Genomic DNA, 20664 nt, shown 5'->3' on the forward strand with positions numbered 1-20664 from the left:
CATGCAGGCAACAGCCGCTTGCTTTAGTTAAAAATAAAAGTGTTCTGTGACGGTTTCAAACATTTCATGGAGAAAATAGTAACAGAACTAGTAATAACTAATTACTAGTTAATTTTCAAATAAAGTAATCATAACAGTAATGTGATTACTTTTAAAAGAAGTAATCAATAATGAGTAATTTGATTACATTTTCAGAGTAACTTGCCCAACACTGAATATGTGTGTAGAGCATTCACTCAGTATCATTATCTCATCATGATTTTGCCAAGACAGACATCGAGTTCCTCAATCAACATTACGGTCCAAAAATATAGAAAGTCCATACCACTAAACCTAACCCTACCTCTAAACCGAACACTACCCTTAGTTTATTTTAAAATCAGAGGGAAATGATGGGTGAATAAAAAGGGTGTATAAGCATCTAGCCCTGATTTTAAGCCTAAAACTGACATTTCTAGAAATCTCTATACATTCTGATTGGTTGGTTGGACTGTTGTTCCAGGATCAACAAGAATGTTGATCCAGGAACATGTTTGGTGAAATATTCTGTTCTGGGGATGTTTCTCTTCAGCAGTGACTGAAGAGTAGGCAAATATTGCAAAGTCTAAATGTGCAAAGTTAGCAGAAACAAATCCCAACCAATGTTAATTTCATTCGTCAATAAAAAAAAAATTCACAGATGAAAAAACTTTTTCACACTGTTGATGCATGCACACAGAAAAGCACTTATCACAGCACACAAGTACTGAATTCAGCTGCCTTTTGCGTCGCATGAACGGAGAAATACAGACATAATGTTGAATTGTCCATTTTGACGAGTGTTCACGTAAACACACTCACTGACGTCTTAAGTGAATGTAAATAGTTGGGAGAATAATAGGCATATACTGTATCAGTATAACTTTTTCGTACATTCAGTTTTAAAGGGACAGCGATCTACTGTAACTGCTGTTGTATGTGTCATTAAAATTAATAAACCAACAACAGACAGAGAGAAAATCACTCACTGATCTGGACCAAATGACATTAGTAACCCTAATAAGGATTAATCTAAATCTATTTATATAAATAACGTACGCCTGAAAGAATGAAGAATGTGTTAAGTTGTTATAAAGAATACAAATTATATAACTATATATGTATTTAAAAAAAAAAAAAAAAAAAAGTTTGAAGTTAAAGACTGCCTGAAGACGTGCACATATATACTCTCACACAGCCACATTCACTCAGTTAAATATATCTTAATCAATGAATCTTGCATACTGCAAATGCCTCCAATGCAAAACTCAATAGACTGTTCGATGTCAAGTTGAAATCTTAATTTGTACCCCACTGACTGATCAATACGGCCTCTATACGAGCGATAAACATATAATCGGCCTACGTGGGAAGGTCACACAAGCATTGCACAAACACAGCACTTGTAATTAACACTGGCCTGGGGTTATAATGCTCAGCAAATGCAAGGCGAGAGAGAGAGAGAGAGAGAGAATTGCATTCATTCATTCACTGGCGCATGCAACATTGATCTGTGTATCTGTTCGCAAATACAGCAAACCTTTAAATGCAGAATAACAACTAAATTAGAGGAAAATCGCTAGCAACAAGTAAGTGAATGTGACTGTCGGTAACATAAAACGGAGAATGCGGCAGCTATACAGCTGCATGATATAAAGAGCTGGCCTTGTCGCAATCAGCTCCTGAAAGTTTGCAGCCTTGCCCTGTATTTAGCCTCTCTCTCATGATCTTGCATCAGCTCTCCCACATTGATTAGCTTTTTGAAAAGCACTATAATAAGTGAATTAGAGCTGAAGGAGCTGGCAGGAGGGAAGAGATTTCCTGTCCCCAAGATGGCTTGTGCTGGCGAAAGGACACAAATATGAAAGTAAATAAACTGGCTGGTGGGAGGAGGGGTTACGGCGTGATGCAACTGGCAGAAAGCGCTGAGCGCAGATCTCCTTGGACGGCTGGAAGGTGGGTGCAGGGCGGTGAAAACAGGCACGAGTTTGCATGTCTTTCTCTCGCACCCTCGCACCCTCGGACATCAAAGCGGTTTGAAGAACCAAAGCTGAGTCATCACAGTGCAGCACATTTCATATTCATAAGCTCTCTGTGTTCACACACATGAAACCTGGACACACAGCCACAGAGAGGTGCAGCAGCTGGTGATTAGTTTATATCCGCTTATTATATAAAAACCCCTGGACATATTGCATTCATGATATTTTAAAGAATCACAAAATAAGAACTTGAAACAGAAACTGGCTGACATACTGTAAATCAGCAGAGCCCACCCTCAAGGGTCTATACTAAGTAAATAAAATAGATAAAATAGTATTTTAAAAAAGATATGCACCATCATTTGGCATGAGTGATAATTACTGAACAGACATAGCTAAAGTAGTAAATAATAATAATAAAAGAAAAAAATGAAGTTAAAATAAAAATATTCTGAAACAAAAACGTAACAAAAATTTAAGAATATCATGTCATAAATGGTTTGCTCAATAGAAATAGTAATGAAATCCTTAAAAACTACAACGACTTTTAATATCAGTTTTCACAATCTAATCAAATTGACTTGTTTAATTTGTTTCACTGCAAAATATTTACTGCACAGAAGTTACAATTTACAAATGCAATTTCAAGAGTGTATCTCAGGAACTTATGTTATGGTGAAGCAAACATAAAACTGACCGTTGTGTTGTTCTGTTGGTGCATAACTGTGTTTGTGTATTTCTTTGAATTAATTCTCCACTATTGTACAAAAGTGATGCCACATAAACCAGGTAACATCCCTTTCTCCTTATCAGCCCAGCACAGAGTCTGACACCTGGCTTGCACGTACACACAAGCACACAGTCCACCGACTCCCTCCAATCCTTCCCCTATGACTGACAACCTCCTCTGATAGAGCTCACACTTATCTAAACAGCATTTGCATATTTGTATAATTATTTCCTAGGGTTAATTAGCTCCTGCGAAACAATATGCCCGTAGAGACCGGTTCCTGGTGACAGGTTCCCCCTTCTCTCTCTCTTGCTGTCAGCCCTCATCTCCTCCATGCATGTGCAAGACCTGGAAGACTCCCAGATCGTGGAGACCTGTTGCTCATGTCTCAATGTTTCTGCATTTATATGGACATTCACTTCCTGCTTTGCTAGCATCCAAAAATACAAATGCTAAAATAGTTGCACGAATGGTCTCTTCGTCTCTCATAGGGTGGACAAGAAAACGATTAACTGTCCACATACTAGTTTACAGATAAATACATAAACATTTTATTCTTATTTAAGGGTGAAAATCTCATTTTCTATTATGCAGAGGCATCACAGTTCAAGACTGAGAAAATAAACATGGAAGTGGATCCATATAAATATTCAATGGTTTTACTTATTGGAACACATACTAACATACTACTGCATTTTTGCTAAATATTGTATTTGTATATATATATATATATATACACATACATACATATATATATATATATATATATATATATATATATATATATATATATATATATATATATATATATATATATACAGTATTGTTCAAAATAATAGCAGTACAATGTGACTAACCAGAATAATCAAGGTTTTTCGTATATTTTTTTATTGCTACGTGGCAAACATGTTACCAGTAGGTTCAGTAGATTCTCAGAAAACAAATGAGACCCAGCATTCATGATATGCACGCTCTTAAGGCTGTGCAATTGGGCAATTAGTTGAATTAGTTGAAAGGGGTGTGTTCAAAAAAATAGCAGTGTGGCATTCAGTCACTGAGGTCATCAATTTTGTGAAGAAACAGGTGTGAATCAGGTGGCCCCTATTTAAGGATGAAGCCAACACTTGTTGAACATGCATTTGAAAGCTGAGGAAAATGGGTCGTTCAAGACATTGTTCAGAAGAACAGCGTACTTTGATTAAAAAGTTGATTAGAGAGGGGAAAACCTATAAAGAGGTGCAAAAAATGATAGGCTGTTCAGCTAAAATGATCTCCAATGCCTTAAAATGGAGAGCAAAACCAGAGAGACGTGGAAGAAAACGGAAGACAACCATCAAAATGGATAGAAGAATAACCAGAATGGCAAAGGCTCAGCCAATGATCACCTCCAGGATGATCAAAGACAGTCTGGAGTTACCTGTAAGTACTGTGACAGTTAGAAGACGTCTGTGTGAAGCTAATCTATTTTCAAGAATCCCCCGCAAAGTCCCTCTGTTAAAAAAAAGGCATGTGCAGAAGAGGTTACAATTTGCCAAAGAACACATCAACTGGCCTAAAGAGAAATGGAGGAACATTTTGTGGACTGATGAGAGTAAAATTGTTCTTTTTGGGTCCAAGGGCCACAGGCAGTTTGTGAGACGACCCCCAAACTCTGAATTCAAGCCACAGTACACAGTGAAGACAGTGAAGCATGGAGGTGCAAGCATCATGATATGGGCATGTTTCTCCTACTATGGTGTTGGGCCTATTTATCGCATACCAGGGATCATGGATCAGTTTGCATATGTTAAAATACTTGAAGAGGTCATGTTGCCCTATGCTGAAGAGGACATGCCCTTGAAATGGTTGTTTCAACAAGACAATGACCCAAAACACACTAGTAAATGGGCAAAGTCTTGGTTCCAAACCAACAAAATTAATGTTATGGAGTGGCCAGCCCAATCTCCAGACCTTAATCCAATTGAGAACTTGTGGGGTGATATCAAAAATGCTGTTTCTGAAGCAAAACCAAGAAATGTGAATGAATTGTGGAATGTTGTTAAAGAATCATGGAGTGGAATAACAGCTGAGAGGTGCCACAAGTTGGTTGACTCCATGCCACACAGATGTCAAGCAGTTTTAAAAAACTGTGGTCATACAACTAAATATTAGTTTAGTGATTCACAGGATTGCTAAATCCCAGAGAAAAAAAATGTTTGTACAAAATAGTTTTGAGTTTGTACAGTCAAAGGTAGACACTGCTATTTTTTTGAACACACCCCTTTCAACTAATTGCCCAATTGCACAGCCTTAAGAGCGTGCATATCATGAATGCTGGGTCTTGTTTGTTTTCTGAGAATCTACTGAACCTACTGGTAACTTGTTTGCCACGTAGCAATAAAAAATATACTAAAAACCTTGATTATTCTGGTTAGTCACATTGTACTGCTATTATTTTGAACAATACTGTATAGAGAGAGAGAGAGAGAGAGAGGGGAGAATATTCACTCCATATTGCTCATTTTAATGTTTTTGTCTATCACAGCACATGATGAATAATTACACAGCAGGACACTCTCACATTTGACTTACAAAACAAAAATAAATCAACAAACAAATAAGTAATAATAATTGGATCATTTTATATTCATAGGCAAAATCCAACTAAACAATGTTGATCCAGTAAAAATCAATAGATTCCTGTCAAACCCCATGCCATGTCAACAGCACATGAACAGTATGTGGCCACATGCATGCGTCAGTATGTATCTTAATTGACATGGACTGCAGTTTCCTCATACCGTTTCACATCAGCACAACAAACAGCATCCGGCATCTTCTATTATATTAGTACTAGGGCTAGGCAGTATGTCAATAATATAATATCGAAAATTGACTTTAAAAATATTGAGATATACGATAATACTGTCTACCTAAGCCCTGCCCCCGCCGAGACAATATTGCCCACATGCACCATAAACACACACTATGTACAGTTTGGTCTTAATTATTGCCACAAAGTTTGGTTTTAACTTTCTTAGTTTGTGCTTAAACTAACAGAAAACATTAACTTTGCCGTTATATTGGTGTTGCTCATACTTTTCCCACTGTTCTTATCAAATTTTAAATAAATTTAGTTTTGCGAGGAGAACAGTTGAGAAAAAAATAATAGAAATCGCATCATATGACCATTTTTAGTAGCAAAAATAGTTCAGTCAGCTCTTCAGAAAGACTGGTATTGATACATTTTAAATTTAAATGCCGAAATATAACATTTCATTTCTAGTCTGTAAAGGCTACTTGTCCTAATCAGACCAAGAACATTCTTCAGAACACTCTAATATCACCTCAAGCTAGAAGCTCAGCTAGAAATAACAAGCCAACTCTTTCTAGCCACAGTGGGCAAACACATTCCCCTTAGCTCATTTCAATGGCCAGGGGCAGCTTTTCTGCCCGACATAGGATTATTTTCATTTAGTTAAACAATTAAATGTTATACAATCAAAGGAGGTAATCAAAGGAGTTGCGTGTTTTGTATCATCACTGGAGCCATTAGAATGTGGACCTACTTTCCCGGTGTTTACCGAGATTCACAAATGTCCATTAGCCTGTTGCTAGCACATGGCTAGCCCTTACAGAGACTGCAGACTGATAGTAAGAAATAGGAGTCTTGGAAAGCTGATAATGCTGAGGGATTTGAAAGTTGGCAGTGTGAATGCTGGGTTTGTATACTCGGATAAGGCTGAGACTGGGTTTCATGGCGGCGTGTGGACTTCCTGATAGCGCTGTTAGTGTGCATGGAACACTAGACGCCTCAGGCTGGCAAAACCAGCACTGGCACTCACTTCCTGCAGATTTGCCGTCCACACCTGGCCAGTTCCAAACAAAGTGCTCCTTCAGAAAAGAGTGTGACCGTGGCAGCAGCCTTCATATCTAACTGAGAGGAAAAGAGGTGGGGTGGGGGGGGGTGGAACATGAACCAAGGAGATGACTTGAAAATAACAAGTAATTAACCACTAGCGAACTCACCAAAAGCCAGTAAAATGACAAACAAGGCCAACGGGAAAGATGTGGGCAGAATAGCAGCATGCTCAGGGAAAACAACAAATGAAAAAGGCATTGGGGGGGGGGGGGTACAGACACCCTAAGAGAGCTCTTTAAAAAAATTGGGTGGAGGTATGGTGCTGATAAACATGAGACTGTACTGTGACATCACTGTGACCTTGCTAGCATGGAGTTAATCTCGACAAAATTTGCTCGTGCATTGTTTCAAATCAATATCTCATTAACAAACTACAAAGGCCTAGGCAAAAGACAGCTCTTGGCTGCATGTGGGCAGAAAGGTCATCTCTGTGACATCTCAACCCGTCTCTCCCAAAGCCTGTGATTGTCAGATTAAATTACTGCCTCATTTTAATTGATGTTTGGGGGGGGGGGGGGGGCACAGACAGTGGTTTGTGTATCATTTGGTGGTGAAGGCCTGCTAAGAAGGCCCTTGCCTGGGCTTCTGACAGCAGATTGGATGTGTTTCTTGGTTGACCTAACGGGAAGATTGGGAGCAGACATCTGAGCCGCGTTACAGCAGGATTCGCCCCGAGAGCGATTACAATGCACAGCTTCAGAGAGAGGAGATCTCAGATGGTGGCAAGGGTTGACAAGCAGTTCATACGCAAAAAATAACAGGACAACACGTACATACAGGCACATGGAGACAGCTGCCTCAGACACACAGTCACTTCACATTCCATCTCTCACTGTCTTGCGCTCTCTCGCTCTCTGAGAGAACAGCAGAACAACTCAGAACAGCAGCAATAGATGGTTTAAAGCAAACTGTATGAACGATTGTCTGACTGCTGATGTAAGCTATGCAAGTAAACCAAATTAAAAAAAGAAAGACAACTGTCACAACTTGTGCATCTTTTATGTTTATCTAAGTGGCTAAAGTTTGTTGAAATTTATTTATGTATGTATTTATTTCTTCTCATATATGTGACCTTGAACCACAAAACCAGTCTTAAGCAATAGCCAAAAAAAAACATTGTATGGGACAAAAATATAAATTTTTCTTTTATGCCAAAAATCATTAGGATATTGAGTGAAGACCATGTTCCATGAAGTTATTTTGTAAATTTCCTATCATAAATATATCAAAACTACATTTTTGACCAGTAATATGCATTGCTAAGCACATTATTTGGACAACTTTAAAGGCGATTTTTTGGCACCCTCAGATTCCAGATTTTCAATCTCGGCCAAATATTGTCCTTTTTTTAAGTCAGTGGAGCTCAAAATAAATAAATACACTCTCACACACAGCAGATGCCCCCTCACTTGAAACACCAGAGAACCTCGTAACCTGTGATTCTGACCTCTGCTGTGGCCACATCACTAGTTCAGAAGTTTAATTAAGGCATGTCCGGTCGCCACGCTTGTGTTGGCAATGAGGGGTTATGTGGAAGGTCTTCAAGGCCAAAGTTCACATACACACAGAGGACCTCCAGAAGTGTCCCTGAACTATGGGAACACTGACTGAGGCTGATACAACCCGAGCCAGAATACAAGTCTCTTGACATCTCCGGCTCGGCTGGGCCATATCTAATAGACATGCAGGTTAGGGATGTACGAGCCATGCATTGGGAAACAGTACATCTCCAAAACACGGATTCCTCTCGTCCCCGGGGGCACAGGAGAGAGAAGACGAGGGATACATAATGGATGGCATTCCTGTGGAGACGACGGACGAAGTAGAGGTACACAAAGTAGGAACACCAGCTGTAACCCCTTGAACCGCCGATAACGTTTTACCAGTGCCCTATTGATGACACCTTTATATGATTCTGGAGTGCTTTTTAGGGACAACACAACATGCTTGCATTCATCATCATTTATAATCCTATGCAAGATACTGGTAAGGTATTACAACCATATATGTCAACATTTGGGTACCAAAACCCAGGAGATTTCTGAGCGTGTGGGGGGGATTAATAACTTAATGACTTATTCATGTTTCTTTTTTTATTATTATTATTATTATGATCTTTATTACATAAACACTAAACAATGTGCTGTTTTCAGTTGTACTGTTGATTTAATATGCTGAGTAACATCATATTTCCCAGCATGTCCGATATTAAAATCAGTGCAACACACTTTGCAAATGGCATGGGGATTGCTGATATGGCTTAGAGTTATGAAATTAAATTATTCTGTCCAGCTGTTGTTACATTTATTTATCTTATTACTATTATTTTTTTAAGAAGAAGGAATTAATTATTCAGCAAGGATATTTCTATTCAAGAATAATACAAAATTATCAGTTTCTACAAGATTACTACAACTGTTTTCAACATTAAATATAAAAGGAGGTTTCTTGAGCAGCAAATCTCCATATTGAATAATTTCTGAAGAATCACGTGATACTGAAGACTGGAGTAGTGGCTGCTGAAAATTCAGCTTTGCCATCACAGGAATAAATTGCAGTTGACAAATAATCCTATTATTTATTATTATACTCAGGTTGCAAGTCCTTATATGGAAATAATCTGGCCATAAAATATGCTAATTACTAACTTCAGGCATGTGCTCCCTTAAAAAGCAATCCAATGTGAAATTGTCAGAAGAAAAATAAACTATGCAAGAAAGAAAACTTGTAGGCAATAATTCATAAAGACCCAATGGGTCTTATTCATGAAACATGAGCAAAACTAATTTCTGTGTAAACTGCACGTAAAACTGTTGCATGAATGGATGCACAAATGATTTACACAGTTCTGCTCGTGTTTCATGAATAAGGTACAATGTGCTGTGCCCCATTACATCAACCCAGAACACTTCTATCATAACTATAAAGGCCATTTTTCAGAATTATATAAAACAGATCCAACACTTAAATGTTACTGCCTCGAAAATCAATTCATGGCAAATGCGACAAGAAGCAGAACTGTGTGTTACAAAACAATGTAAAGCAGAGGCCTAGTGTCAATGGATGTTTTATTTTTCTCTTGTTAAGTCATAGCGTGCATGATGTATGAAAGCGACGGCGATCTTGAGTGTTCAATAAACTCATGCCATCTCTGCAAGTATCTGACACTTAAAGTTCTGCAGGCACTTAAGAGAAGAATAAACGGAGAGATGGAAAGAGCAAGAAAAGAAAAACACCTCCTACAAGCTGCTGCATCTGAATGTTTGACGAAGTGCTCTCCCTTTCTCTCACAGCCAAACCGTTTCACAAAAAAAAAAAGCAACAATAAGAAATGTGAGAAAAAAAAAGTGTTAGGAGAAGGATTCTAGTCATTTACAAAAATAAGTGGTGCTTTAGAGAAAGGTTGAGCGTACTGGGCTTTTTGTCCACTTGCTCTTTTCCCCTTGGGGCTGGGGCCCTAAGCTGGGTCCGCTCAGGCCTGAATGAAATCTTTGGAAGCTTCTTAAGCTCTGAATGTGGGTTTTGTTCTTGCTATTCCTCCGCTTGGCTGACAGAAAATAGGTAACTGGATTAGGCCTCAAATTCAGAGTAAAGTGAACTCCCAAAAAAACTTTGTATGCCACCCCCACTATTTGAGCCCCCCGGTTCACATGTCCACCCCTCTCCTTCGGCGTCAGCAGACGTGGGCCACTGGGGCTGTGATCTGTAAGATTGCGGAGAGATTAGTCCGGGCTGGGGGCTCACAGCCTGAAGGGGGGCTAAAAAGTAAGAGTGCTAAAGGCAGTTAAGGGCTCCTTAATGGGGGTAAGGAAGTGTATTAATCAACTCCACGCTACCAAAGCCCAGAGCTGCAGGGCCCGGCCAGAGTGGTGTGCAGGTGGTCTAGTGCTCTACGGGGAGTCAAGGAGGGGAGGAGCGGAGGTTCAGTCATGTACAATGCCACTATAAAAGATTAAAAACTTTGGGAGAATGGGACTCGATGCGACCCGCCTCCTACTCTAGAAGCTGAGAGGATGGGTTGAGAGGAGGAGAAAACACACACAAGCTAATGTACCTGGACATCAATGCATTTACTAATTTATAAAAAAAATAAATAAAAAAAAATAAGAATTTAAGTGTGTGAAAAATATTTTGAGTAGACTCATAGACAACAGTCTACAATCATATTGGCCACAATGCTTCTATGTGTTACCAAATAATGTGTGTGCTAATATGAAGTCATGGAGGACTTCAGTGCTGGTTATCAAATCAATCTGTGTGGGTGATTCTTTGAGTCTCTGAACACAAATATATAAATTCATGTGTATGATGCCTATGTCTTTGTACACTTTTGTACACTTTTTGGTATCTTACTGAAAGAAAGCCAATGAACACAGGGCAGTAATTCATACCCAGGATGTACAAAAACACTTAACGCTTAAAATAATTAAATTAATTAAATAAGGCTACCTAAAACAATTAATCTAACAATAAACAATCAAATTTCTTTATTATTATTTGTAAATAAAAAGGCAAAACATTTTTGTAATTTTTGTTCATTTTGGTTACTTTAGAAAAAACGATTGGGTCACACTTTAAAATAAGGTTCAATAAGATTTGTTAACATTAGTTAACTGCTTTTTAAGCATTTATCGATTTAAGTTAAATGTTAATTTTAGCATTTACCAATACATTAAATTAATATTTGTATCTTAATATTACTTAATCTACACACGTTAACAGTTGTATTTTCATTAACGAATATTAATAAAAAAGACTAAATACTGTAACAAATGTATTGCTTATTGTTAGTAAGTTAATGCATACAAAGTGCAATGCAAAGTTACCAAAAATACTGTAGTAAGTTGATGTTGTTTTTACCTTCAGAAACAAGTCATTAGGAAACAACGATACAAATTTTAAAACATGACCAAAAGTGTGGTCATGATCTGTTAAAAATATTCAATTATATATTATATTATATTTATTATATTCTAAAGGAATTTTGTGTAGTACTTGCCCATGTAAAACTCATCACCACTATGCTTAGCACCTTCCGGGGCACTGCTATGGTGCTGCTAATATGTTCTGAGTGGTTTTAGGCTTTTGTTTGATTACGAGCCCATTTGAAAAGAGCCCACCATTGAGTTTAGTCATATATTGTGCCTAGAAAGGTTGTGGCTTTATATTTAATAATTATGGGTTAGGGGATTAGAAGGAAAAGAAGCATTAAACGACACCGCTAATAATGTTTGTGAATATTATGAAACTATTTCAACCGTTACAGAAGTCTTTCCACAATATGATTTTATGCCACTATAATCACTTAAGTGCTATTGCACATGAACCCTTAACAAACATAAAGGAGCTCAAAGTCTACAAAGAAAATGAAATCAGAGCGCTGAATCATTACATTTCAACCGCTGACAATGTGCTGCAGGATATTAGTTCTATAAAAACTAAACAAACCAACAACACACGGAAACTAAAGCTTTCCCTGCAGTGGCAACAGCAGCACTTTAATGCTCCCTGCAGGAATTCACAAGCACACATACTGTATAAGTCACAGACACACATTCATCAGCGCACGTCCTAGTGATGGTGCAGCTCGCGCCGGTCTGATGCATGGAAAGCAGGCAGAACTGGACTAACAATCTCATACTACTAGACTTCTAATGTGCCAAAAGTTCAGGAGGAGAGCGAGAGAGATGGTAAGTCGTCTCATTATATGAATCCCAAACTATCCCAGCTGAAATATTTATAAAGACATTAATATGGGTTCGTCCATTCCTCCATTTCAGGAGATGTACACACACTCCTTCTCGATCTCTTTCTCAACACACATTGTTGCATGTGCGCATGAAGATGTTAGCAGCATCCGGCTTTTATAGATACTGTTTTTCCATTATACACAGCAGCCTGGAGAGCAACTTCCTCTATTCACCACATCAACACTGATGAAACGCCTCAGAAATGGACGAGGTGTTGAAATCGCAGATTCACAGGACAGGACAGGTGTCAGAGTTGGTTTATGGCGATAAAAAGAGGGTAATTAAGAGAATTTGTTTACAAAGAGAAGAAAAGTGAGAGGTTTGATGGTTTTAAAGCTGACTTGATGCTAATAGTGCAGATAATGAAACCTCAGTGTGCCTTGTGTGTGTGTGTGTGTGTGTGTGTGTGTGACCGTAGCCTCAGGAGTGTGTTGACAGCTCACACACCGCTACTGAGTCAACGATGGTGCATGACAGCACAAGGAGTGTGACGATATGCAAAATGGTGATAAAAAAAAAGAACTTTCTGATGTATTGCCAATTCATGCTTCCTTGTTTCATCCGGTTGCCTCATGGCCTTGCATTAGAAATTATTTGTTTCTCTGATTTAGAATGTATTATCTGTGGTGTGCATAATGTATAATGTGTGTTTAAGAGGTATAATCTTTGAAATCGGTACAATCTGGGACTAAGATCAGATATTTGTAAAGATACCATTACATTCCTGTTGGCTTTAAGGTCATTTGCATGCTTTGTACTCTTGAAGTCGGCATGAAAAGAAAATCCATGCTATCCATTTTCTAAATGCTTGTTATTGATCTTATTGTGAACGATTCATCCATGCATTTTTATGACCCAATCATTTTTAATGAAAATATCTTCCTGTGAAAAGAACATGCTTCTCTCTGTAGACATATGTCAGACTTTTCCAATCATTTAATCCGCTTAAACCATGTAGCCTCCATTTTTGAGAGCAACGGACACTTCTCAAAATCTACAGCATATAGTCAAGTCCCCACCTTCCTTTTATTTGTATTTTTTCAAGATAACCTGTTAAACTTGGATGTGTATCAAAATATTGAAGAAAGGATTTGCTGCTACTTCTGTTTCATCATCAAGTCCTTAAAGGTTGACAAAATTAACTTAGCACATATGTGCATTTAACATTTACTGCATTTCTTTACTGAGAAAGGAACTTGTCCAGCACTGCACAGAGTTTTGTCCAATCAGATGCTCTCTAGAATGAAAATGTCCTTCTCCCTAATGGTTCAAAACTGTGAGATAACTAATGTATACTGTCTATTAAAACTAAATTAATGAATTGAAATGGGAAAGCACTTCGGTAGAAAGCACATCAGGGAATAAAACAGTGAGTTGATGTAAAATCTGGATGTTGTCCAAACTCTCCACAGCCTCCTGTCTCCACATGTGTGGCCCTAAAACCCTTCTCACCCTCTATTTCACCTCATATTCTTTTCTCTCCCCTACCATACCCATCACCCTCCCTCAGCCACTCACTCGTATCGGGATGTGCTCCATCTCTCTTTCCTTCTGCGGGTTGCGATACTTCTCATAAAAGTCCTTCTTTTTCTTGCTCTCCCGCTCTTCCTTCCTCTCTCTCTTTTCAGCCGGCTCATCAGAGGCATCCGGGGACGGTTTCTTGGCTGAATCCGGAACCTTCTCCACCTCCAGAGAGTTTTCGTTGGGGTTCAGCACAATCACCCCGTAGCCCTCCTGAGAGACAAAGCACACATACAAATGAATAAACAAATACACAGGCTCCAATGCTCTTTCTGATTGTGTCTGAGTTGCCAAAACAAACCGGGCCTTCATAATAAAGCAAGGTGTCCGGGGAGAGGCATGTATGCCAGCGCTGTGAGTCACGGCATTGTGTTGCATGCGGTAGAGGAGTGAACTGTTGGGAGAGGGATTAGAGCGGCTCTCCATGCAAACCGAGGTCAGTGTTGCTTTCATGTGCGCTCAAATTCAGCTTCAGCTTCACTTAGTGCGCTGACATTCACCATAAAGAGCAATACTAATACTGAGGAAATCCAGGAATATATTTATTTTTTATAAGTCAAAAGTATTATTATTTTTTTTAGATGCATGTCTAATTTTTTTTTTTTTACATTGCTTTTTACATCACATACCATGCAAAAAGCAAAACAATAAATAAACAAATAATAGATTTAAAGCCTTTAATAATGAATTTGTATCAGTGTCTCGGTGGTATTAAAGTGTCTTTATAGAGAGAAGGGCAGATATGAATAAATGTATAATACACAGCCAAACTCCTGCAGAAGAGAATCAATGTTTCTTCCAGACGGCTGAAAAAAAAAATGCTACTACATCAATAAGAATGACTATTTTAAAACAAATAAATTACTTTCAGTAATTAAATACAATTATTTAAAAGTATAATTATTTCAATTACATAAAAACTAAATGTGTTAAAATATGAATAGCATTTAAATCACAAAACATTCTTATTATAAGGTATCTAATCAATACTTTTGAAGCAAAAAAATAAAGATTTCTAGATGACAACTTATATATTTTTCCCCCACCGATATAAGAGCTTCAAACTATTTGCATTTCTGCAGCGACAAAGACACAAAGGTTTCATTTTTAAAACAGCTAATTAAAAATTTAATTTCTGTCAATAGCAAACAATTATAATTATTTCACAGGATGGACTGTCAAGCAAGCATTTTCACGTCTAATCAATAGAAATAATCTCACACCAGCATTTTACTAATACAACTAATAAGAATTAAAAACACTTATATAAGATTATTATGTGCTCATACAGTTATCAACAGATTTTATAACACATTTTAAAATCAGAATTTAATTTACAGTTAAATATAAAACAAATTAAATTGCATACATATTAAACATTTAACACAAAATCAATGCGATCATTAAATTATAAAACTGCAGCCAGTATAATGAATTGCTGTTGAACTCAGTTTCTGATTAAATAAATGTCATGTTCTCTGAAATCCAGTCAGACAGCCTGTGGTGTGGAAAAGCAGAGGAGGCGTTTATCAGAGTTAGTCTAAACTGACCAGAAGTAGGGTTGAAATGTTTAGTTATTGGTTGGTGTCTGGCAGGCTGGTGATGTTGGTGTAGTGGTTACACAGTGTGGTGAAGAGGCTGAGTGAAGCTCGGTGCCACTGCCCACTGGTGGCAGCTGGGATAAATGACTGAAAAACCAACAAACTCCCCTTTGCCCATTCTTATCTTATCTTTTGAAATAATAATGTCTTTAAAGCAGAGGTCATACAATAATTTCCGTAAGTTGACTAAACTGAACTGTTTTGAACTTAGGTCCATGTAGTGCCACTGATCTCATATTTCCCATATTGATAAAACATATTTCCAGCAACACGGGGTATTTTCAGCATTCTTCACTCCTATCATAAAATCCAAAATGTTCATTTCTCCCTCAAAATTGTCAAAAATTCAATCAGCAGTTGTTAAAATATCAGCAAATGAACAAGTTTTTCACATTTATCTAAAGTATAAAGTTAATTAAAAAATGTACAAATTAAATGATCCAGAAAAAGGTTTGAACTGAGTCTGTATATTACAAAAGAATAGTACAAACGAATAATACAAAATTATATAAACTAATTATGAATATTATTATGAAATAAGAATACTAATAACACACACACACACCCCCCCACACCCCCCCACACACACACACTCACACGCACGCACGCACGCACACACACACACACACACACACACACACACACACATATATATATATATATATATATATATATATATATATATATAATCTTTTTTTTTTTTCAAATGACAATTTATATATATATAATAGAACATGATGATAATTTATAATATTATGCCTCTAATAGTTACTGTCAAATAACCAGCACTCATGAGCAGGCTTCTGTTTCTATGTTTAGTGTTCAAACTTCGCAATGATGTGCGTCCTGTTATCTGAAAGACTGCAGAGCGTCTCTCTCTCTCTCTCTCTCTGTTATTACACATTTGCTATATCCTGGCTTCTTCCCATGCCCTCCTGCCCTGGCAGGCACCTCCTCGAGGGGCAAGTGGCGACAGGGTCTGGCCCCTGGGCCAGCGGTCAGCGCAGGTCACCGCAGCCCCTCACTGGGGCTCAGACCCTCATAACCCACCGCTGGACTGCCTCTTTAGTGCTCTTTTGTCCGGCTGTCTCAGACCGGCCGGCTTCTTGCACATAACACAACAATGACTTGATCTCTCTGAGCTGTGACTGACACCGCAGTGACACTCTGGAAAATTCTCTGGGTTTCATTTGAGTGTGTGTGAGTGTTGTTGTAATTTTACGACAAAACAGCTCACCTTTCAAGAAGCCGGTTTAAGATGGGGTGAGGGAATGCATAGAGCTCGAGATGAAAGAACTGAGAGCGTTTCTACGCGGCCAAACAAACGCTACAAAGGATCCATCACCATGAAAACCTTCTGCCACAGCGTATTTGCACATTTACTGATACAAACACAAAAACGGGCTGTTCGGTTTGATCCGGTTAGATGCGTAATTGATAAGTACAGCGATGACGCCGTGTCCCCCAAATCACCCCTTCTCAAATAAACTCTATTTTAAGTCTGAATGGCTGAAATGAGACATTCCTAATATTCCTCCACCTCTGATGGACAGCACAGTTTTATCTATATGCGGCCCTTTGCTTGGCTTTGAAGTGAGTGTGTCTCTTTTTTTGTCTCCTTTGAGTCTCTGACTAAAGTGTGTATTGCTCGATGATAACAACACTTGATGGATACAAAGCACATTTGATAGCAGTCAGGAGTGTATGTGTCTATGCGTGTGTGAGATAAAAACTCCATGTGAATGAGTATGTTCCACATGTAACCATTTGCACAGGAATCGACATGTAACTTGACACAGCAACATGTTTTTACATCTTACAACGAGAACATGTTAACGTGGTAAAAATGCGTGTGTGTGTGTGTGCGATCAAAGCGGGAGGTGGCGAGCTCTCGGTGTTAAAAGCGACGGACAGACTCTCCATTACAGCACGGCCTTGGCCTGGCCCCCTGTGTGTGTGCGTCCTGTTCTCTGATTGGCTGTCGTCTGTGGAAATGCCTACGGCTGAGGAGTCCAGCCAATCACAGAGAAAGAGGCATCAAGGACAGTGCATGATGATTGGCGGAGGGAACTGATGATCTGAGGAGGGTCGGCAGGTATTTAGACACACACACACAAAAATTCAAACAGAGATGCGAATTGAAAAAAAAAAGATTTGATTACAAAAACTAAAAAATTACACCCTTAAGCATATTGGGCAAATGTAATAACAACAATAACATTTGCATAACCCTTACGAATACAGAAGCGCAGCAACACATGAGACAAACTGACTGACCGGCAATGCATCTCACATATTGAGAGAATCAGTGAGCGGCACGGGTCCGTATTACAGTCTTTCATTACAGGTTGGTGTGGTGTGCCCCCTCCAGGTGAATGTAAATCTAGGATACAGTATTATAAACCCGAGCTCTGTGAGGGTGAGCTTGAGGCCTGCATTTCAAGGCCACCTCTACCCCCCACCCCACAGTTCTGGGTGACCTTGTCTGTCAGCGGCGCTACATGGGCTTCTTTTCTACTGTGCGAGAGGCCATTATCCTTTTCTCCGAGATACCACACACAAACCTCCTCTCTCTTTTTTCTCTGTGAGATTAAGACCGCTTTCACCCCCCAGTTCCTTCTGCTCCTCTTTACAAATATACCCGGTCCTGATTGGATGAGACGACACACACAGAAATACACAGCACTCGATCTGGGCAGTAAGCTGGTATATACCGTACACTGTCGGCGAGTTGAGATTTTGAAGTACTGTTTATACAGCGATGCACAGCAAAGACAATATTGACATTTTTACACAACATGTTATATAGGGCTGTTGTATGGCTCAACGAAAGTGTTTGCTCATGTATTGTTGCCAAGCGATGACACAAGTCATTTTAATTAATTTTAAAATTTGGGATGCAATAGTTTTAAATTTCTAGTCAATGCCAATAAGTTTTACATATAATATTGAACTGATAAATACACATTATTTCATATACATACATATATATATACATATATATATATATATATATATATATATATATATATATATATATATATATATATATATATATATATAAAATATGAATATGAATAATAAAATATCAAGTTATGATCATACAAATTCCAATAACCAAAACATTATACATTCCATTTTGTAATATTAGTTTTATGGTTTTATGAGACGTTGATTTTAGATTTTTACTATAATTCATCTTTTTCTTTGCGATACTCTAGTTTTAAACACAAAGACAAATAAAATAAAGAATAGTTAATGTGTTCAATGTATTTCACACACACACACACACACACACACATATATATATATATATATATATATATAATTGACTCGTATATCATATGCATACCTCCCACCTGTACGCAGCAGGAATCAAGGAAAGACGTCTGCACGCGTTACATTCTTTGGATGGACTTTCAGGGCCTCGTAAATGTCCATTAAATGACTGTGAGGCATAAGATCTTCAGAGATTTTAAAATCCATACAGTAAATTACTGCGTGTGGAAGTGGGGAAGAGGAAAGACATAAGCCAGGCTTTGAGCAGCACAGCTGACTGAGACGCATGGCTGTGATTAAGCTGTCCCGCTGTTTACAACACTGTAGTTACAGCTCAGGGCTTTGGCTTTATCAAAGAGATGTTGGGAAACCTCGCTCATGATCGAAGACACACGCACACACACACACACACGCACACACACACACACACACACACACACACACACACACATCTGCTTTCAGTGAGCTGTGCAACCCCTTGAGGGCAAGAAAGACAGGGAAAGAAAGAAGGGAAAGAGAGAGAGACTAAATGAAAACAGTGAGTGAGGGAGAGAGAGAGAGAGAGAGAGAGAGAGAGAAAGATGGCGAGTCGGGGTGGTGTCGCATTAATCATGGTGCAGGTGGAATTTGTCAGAGCTATCGATTGTGTAAGTAAATGTTACAGAAATCATTTGTCAACTTTTTACAGGAGGGCAACATGTCAATCGCTCAAAAAGAAGTGACTGTGGCAGAAGGGAAACACCATTTACCACTACAGAGAAACAATGCTGACCTACAAACAGACAAACCACTAAATACCAATACGTCTACAGACACTTACTACGGAAACATTTCAAGTCTACATGAAACCAAAAAACAAAAAAAAAAATTACTTTCTTAAAGCAGTCTTAGTCTAATAATTCACAAAGCAAACATTATGATGGATTAAATCAAGCTCCTGTGTTCGGTTTGTTTTGACTATACACTGACTTGCTAATTTATTATGAAAGTAAAATGGGTTGTAAATTGCATGTCATATTTATTATAAAACAAAAATACATATTAAATATGAATTATTATGTATGTATTTATATATTAAAATAAATGCAAATAAATAAGTGACACCATCCATCAGCTCCATTCCCACATGTACAGTAGCATTAGTAGCAGGTGTGGCAGTACTGAGGTCCAGAGGTGTGTTTATGACGTGGAGGCGGAGGAATATGAATAATTCAGCTATACAGTGGGCATGCCTTTAGCTTCATGATTTATATTTCTATATTGCGCTCATGTGCATTTTTAATGACGGTGATAGGTGGTATAAATCACTTAAAAAGATTGCTGCCCCATGATATCTCAAACTGTTCCATATATAAACGACCATACACTGAAAGGGAGGAGACAGTGTGACTCTATTCCATACGTGTGAGATGGAAAGGGTGTTTGCTTTGACAAGGTAACCATACTGTACGTGATTAGTGGTTTATTACAAGGCTGCCAACATATGCACAGATGTGCGACAGCGCTATTAAACATAAAAACCAGCATAAAAGCTAAGGAAGCTTTTGGTTTAAATGTAGACACTTGTTAAGGCCCATTTTTATTTTTATTATAAAATATAAAATAAAAAAATTAAAATAACAATTCAGTTCAGCTCAGCCCAAAACACACACAAAGCACAAAAAAACAAACACAAGACTAAAGAATAAAATGAAATAAAAAAAGTTTTATAATAAAACTAGATTATTAAAAGAGACCAAAGCCATAAAAAGCATTAGTGCTAAGCCAGACATTTAGCACTAACAGACCAGAGGCTAAAGGCCTCTTGAGCGGAGCAGCATTTTCAAACTTCATATTCCTGTGTAATCTATCTCTGGCTGAGTATGAATAATGAGTGTCCTAC

At 38.1% G+C, this 20664-nt stretch overlaps 1 protein-coding gene across 3 annotated transcripts in view; it reads right to left on the bottom strand.

Annotated features, from left to right (window-relative positions):
* Positions 1-20664, bottom strand: part of LOC113079301 (protein FAM172A-like) — a 164173-nt gene that overhangs the window by 84162 nt on the left and 59347 nt on the right. For all 3 annotated transcript variants that reach the window (XM_026251554.1, XM_026251548.1, XM_026251561.1), the window contains exon 7: positions 13900-14115. In XM_026251554.1, the coding sequence (XP_026107339.1) occupies positions 13900-14115 (216 nt within the window). The remainder of the gene's footprint in view (positions 1-13899; positions 14116-20664) is intronic.

This window comes from Carassius auratus, chromosome 5 (genome assembly GCF_003368295.1).
Source record: "Carassius auratus strain Wakin chromosome 5, ASM336829v1, whole genome shotgun sequence".
Lineage (NCBI taxonomy): Eukaryota > Metazoa > Chordata > Actinopteri > Cypriniformes > Cyprinidae > Carassius > Carassius auratus.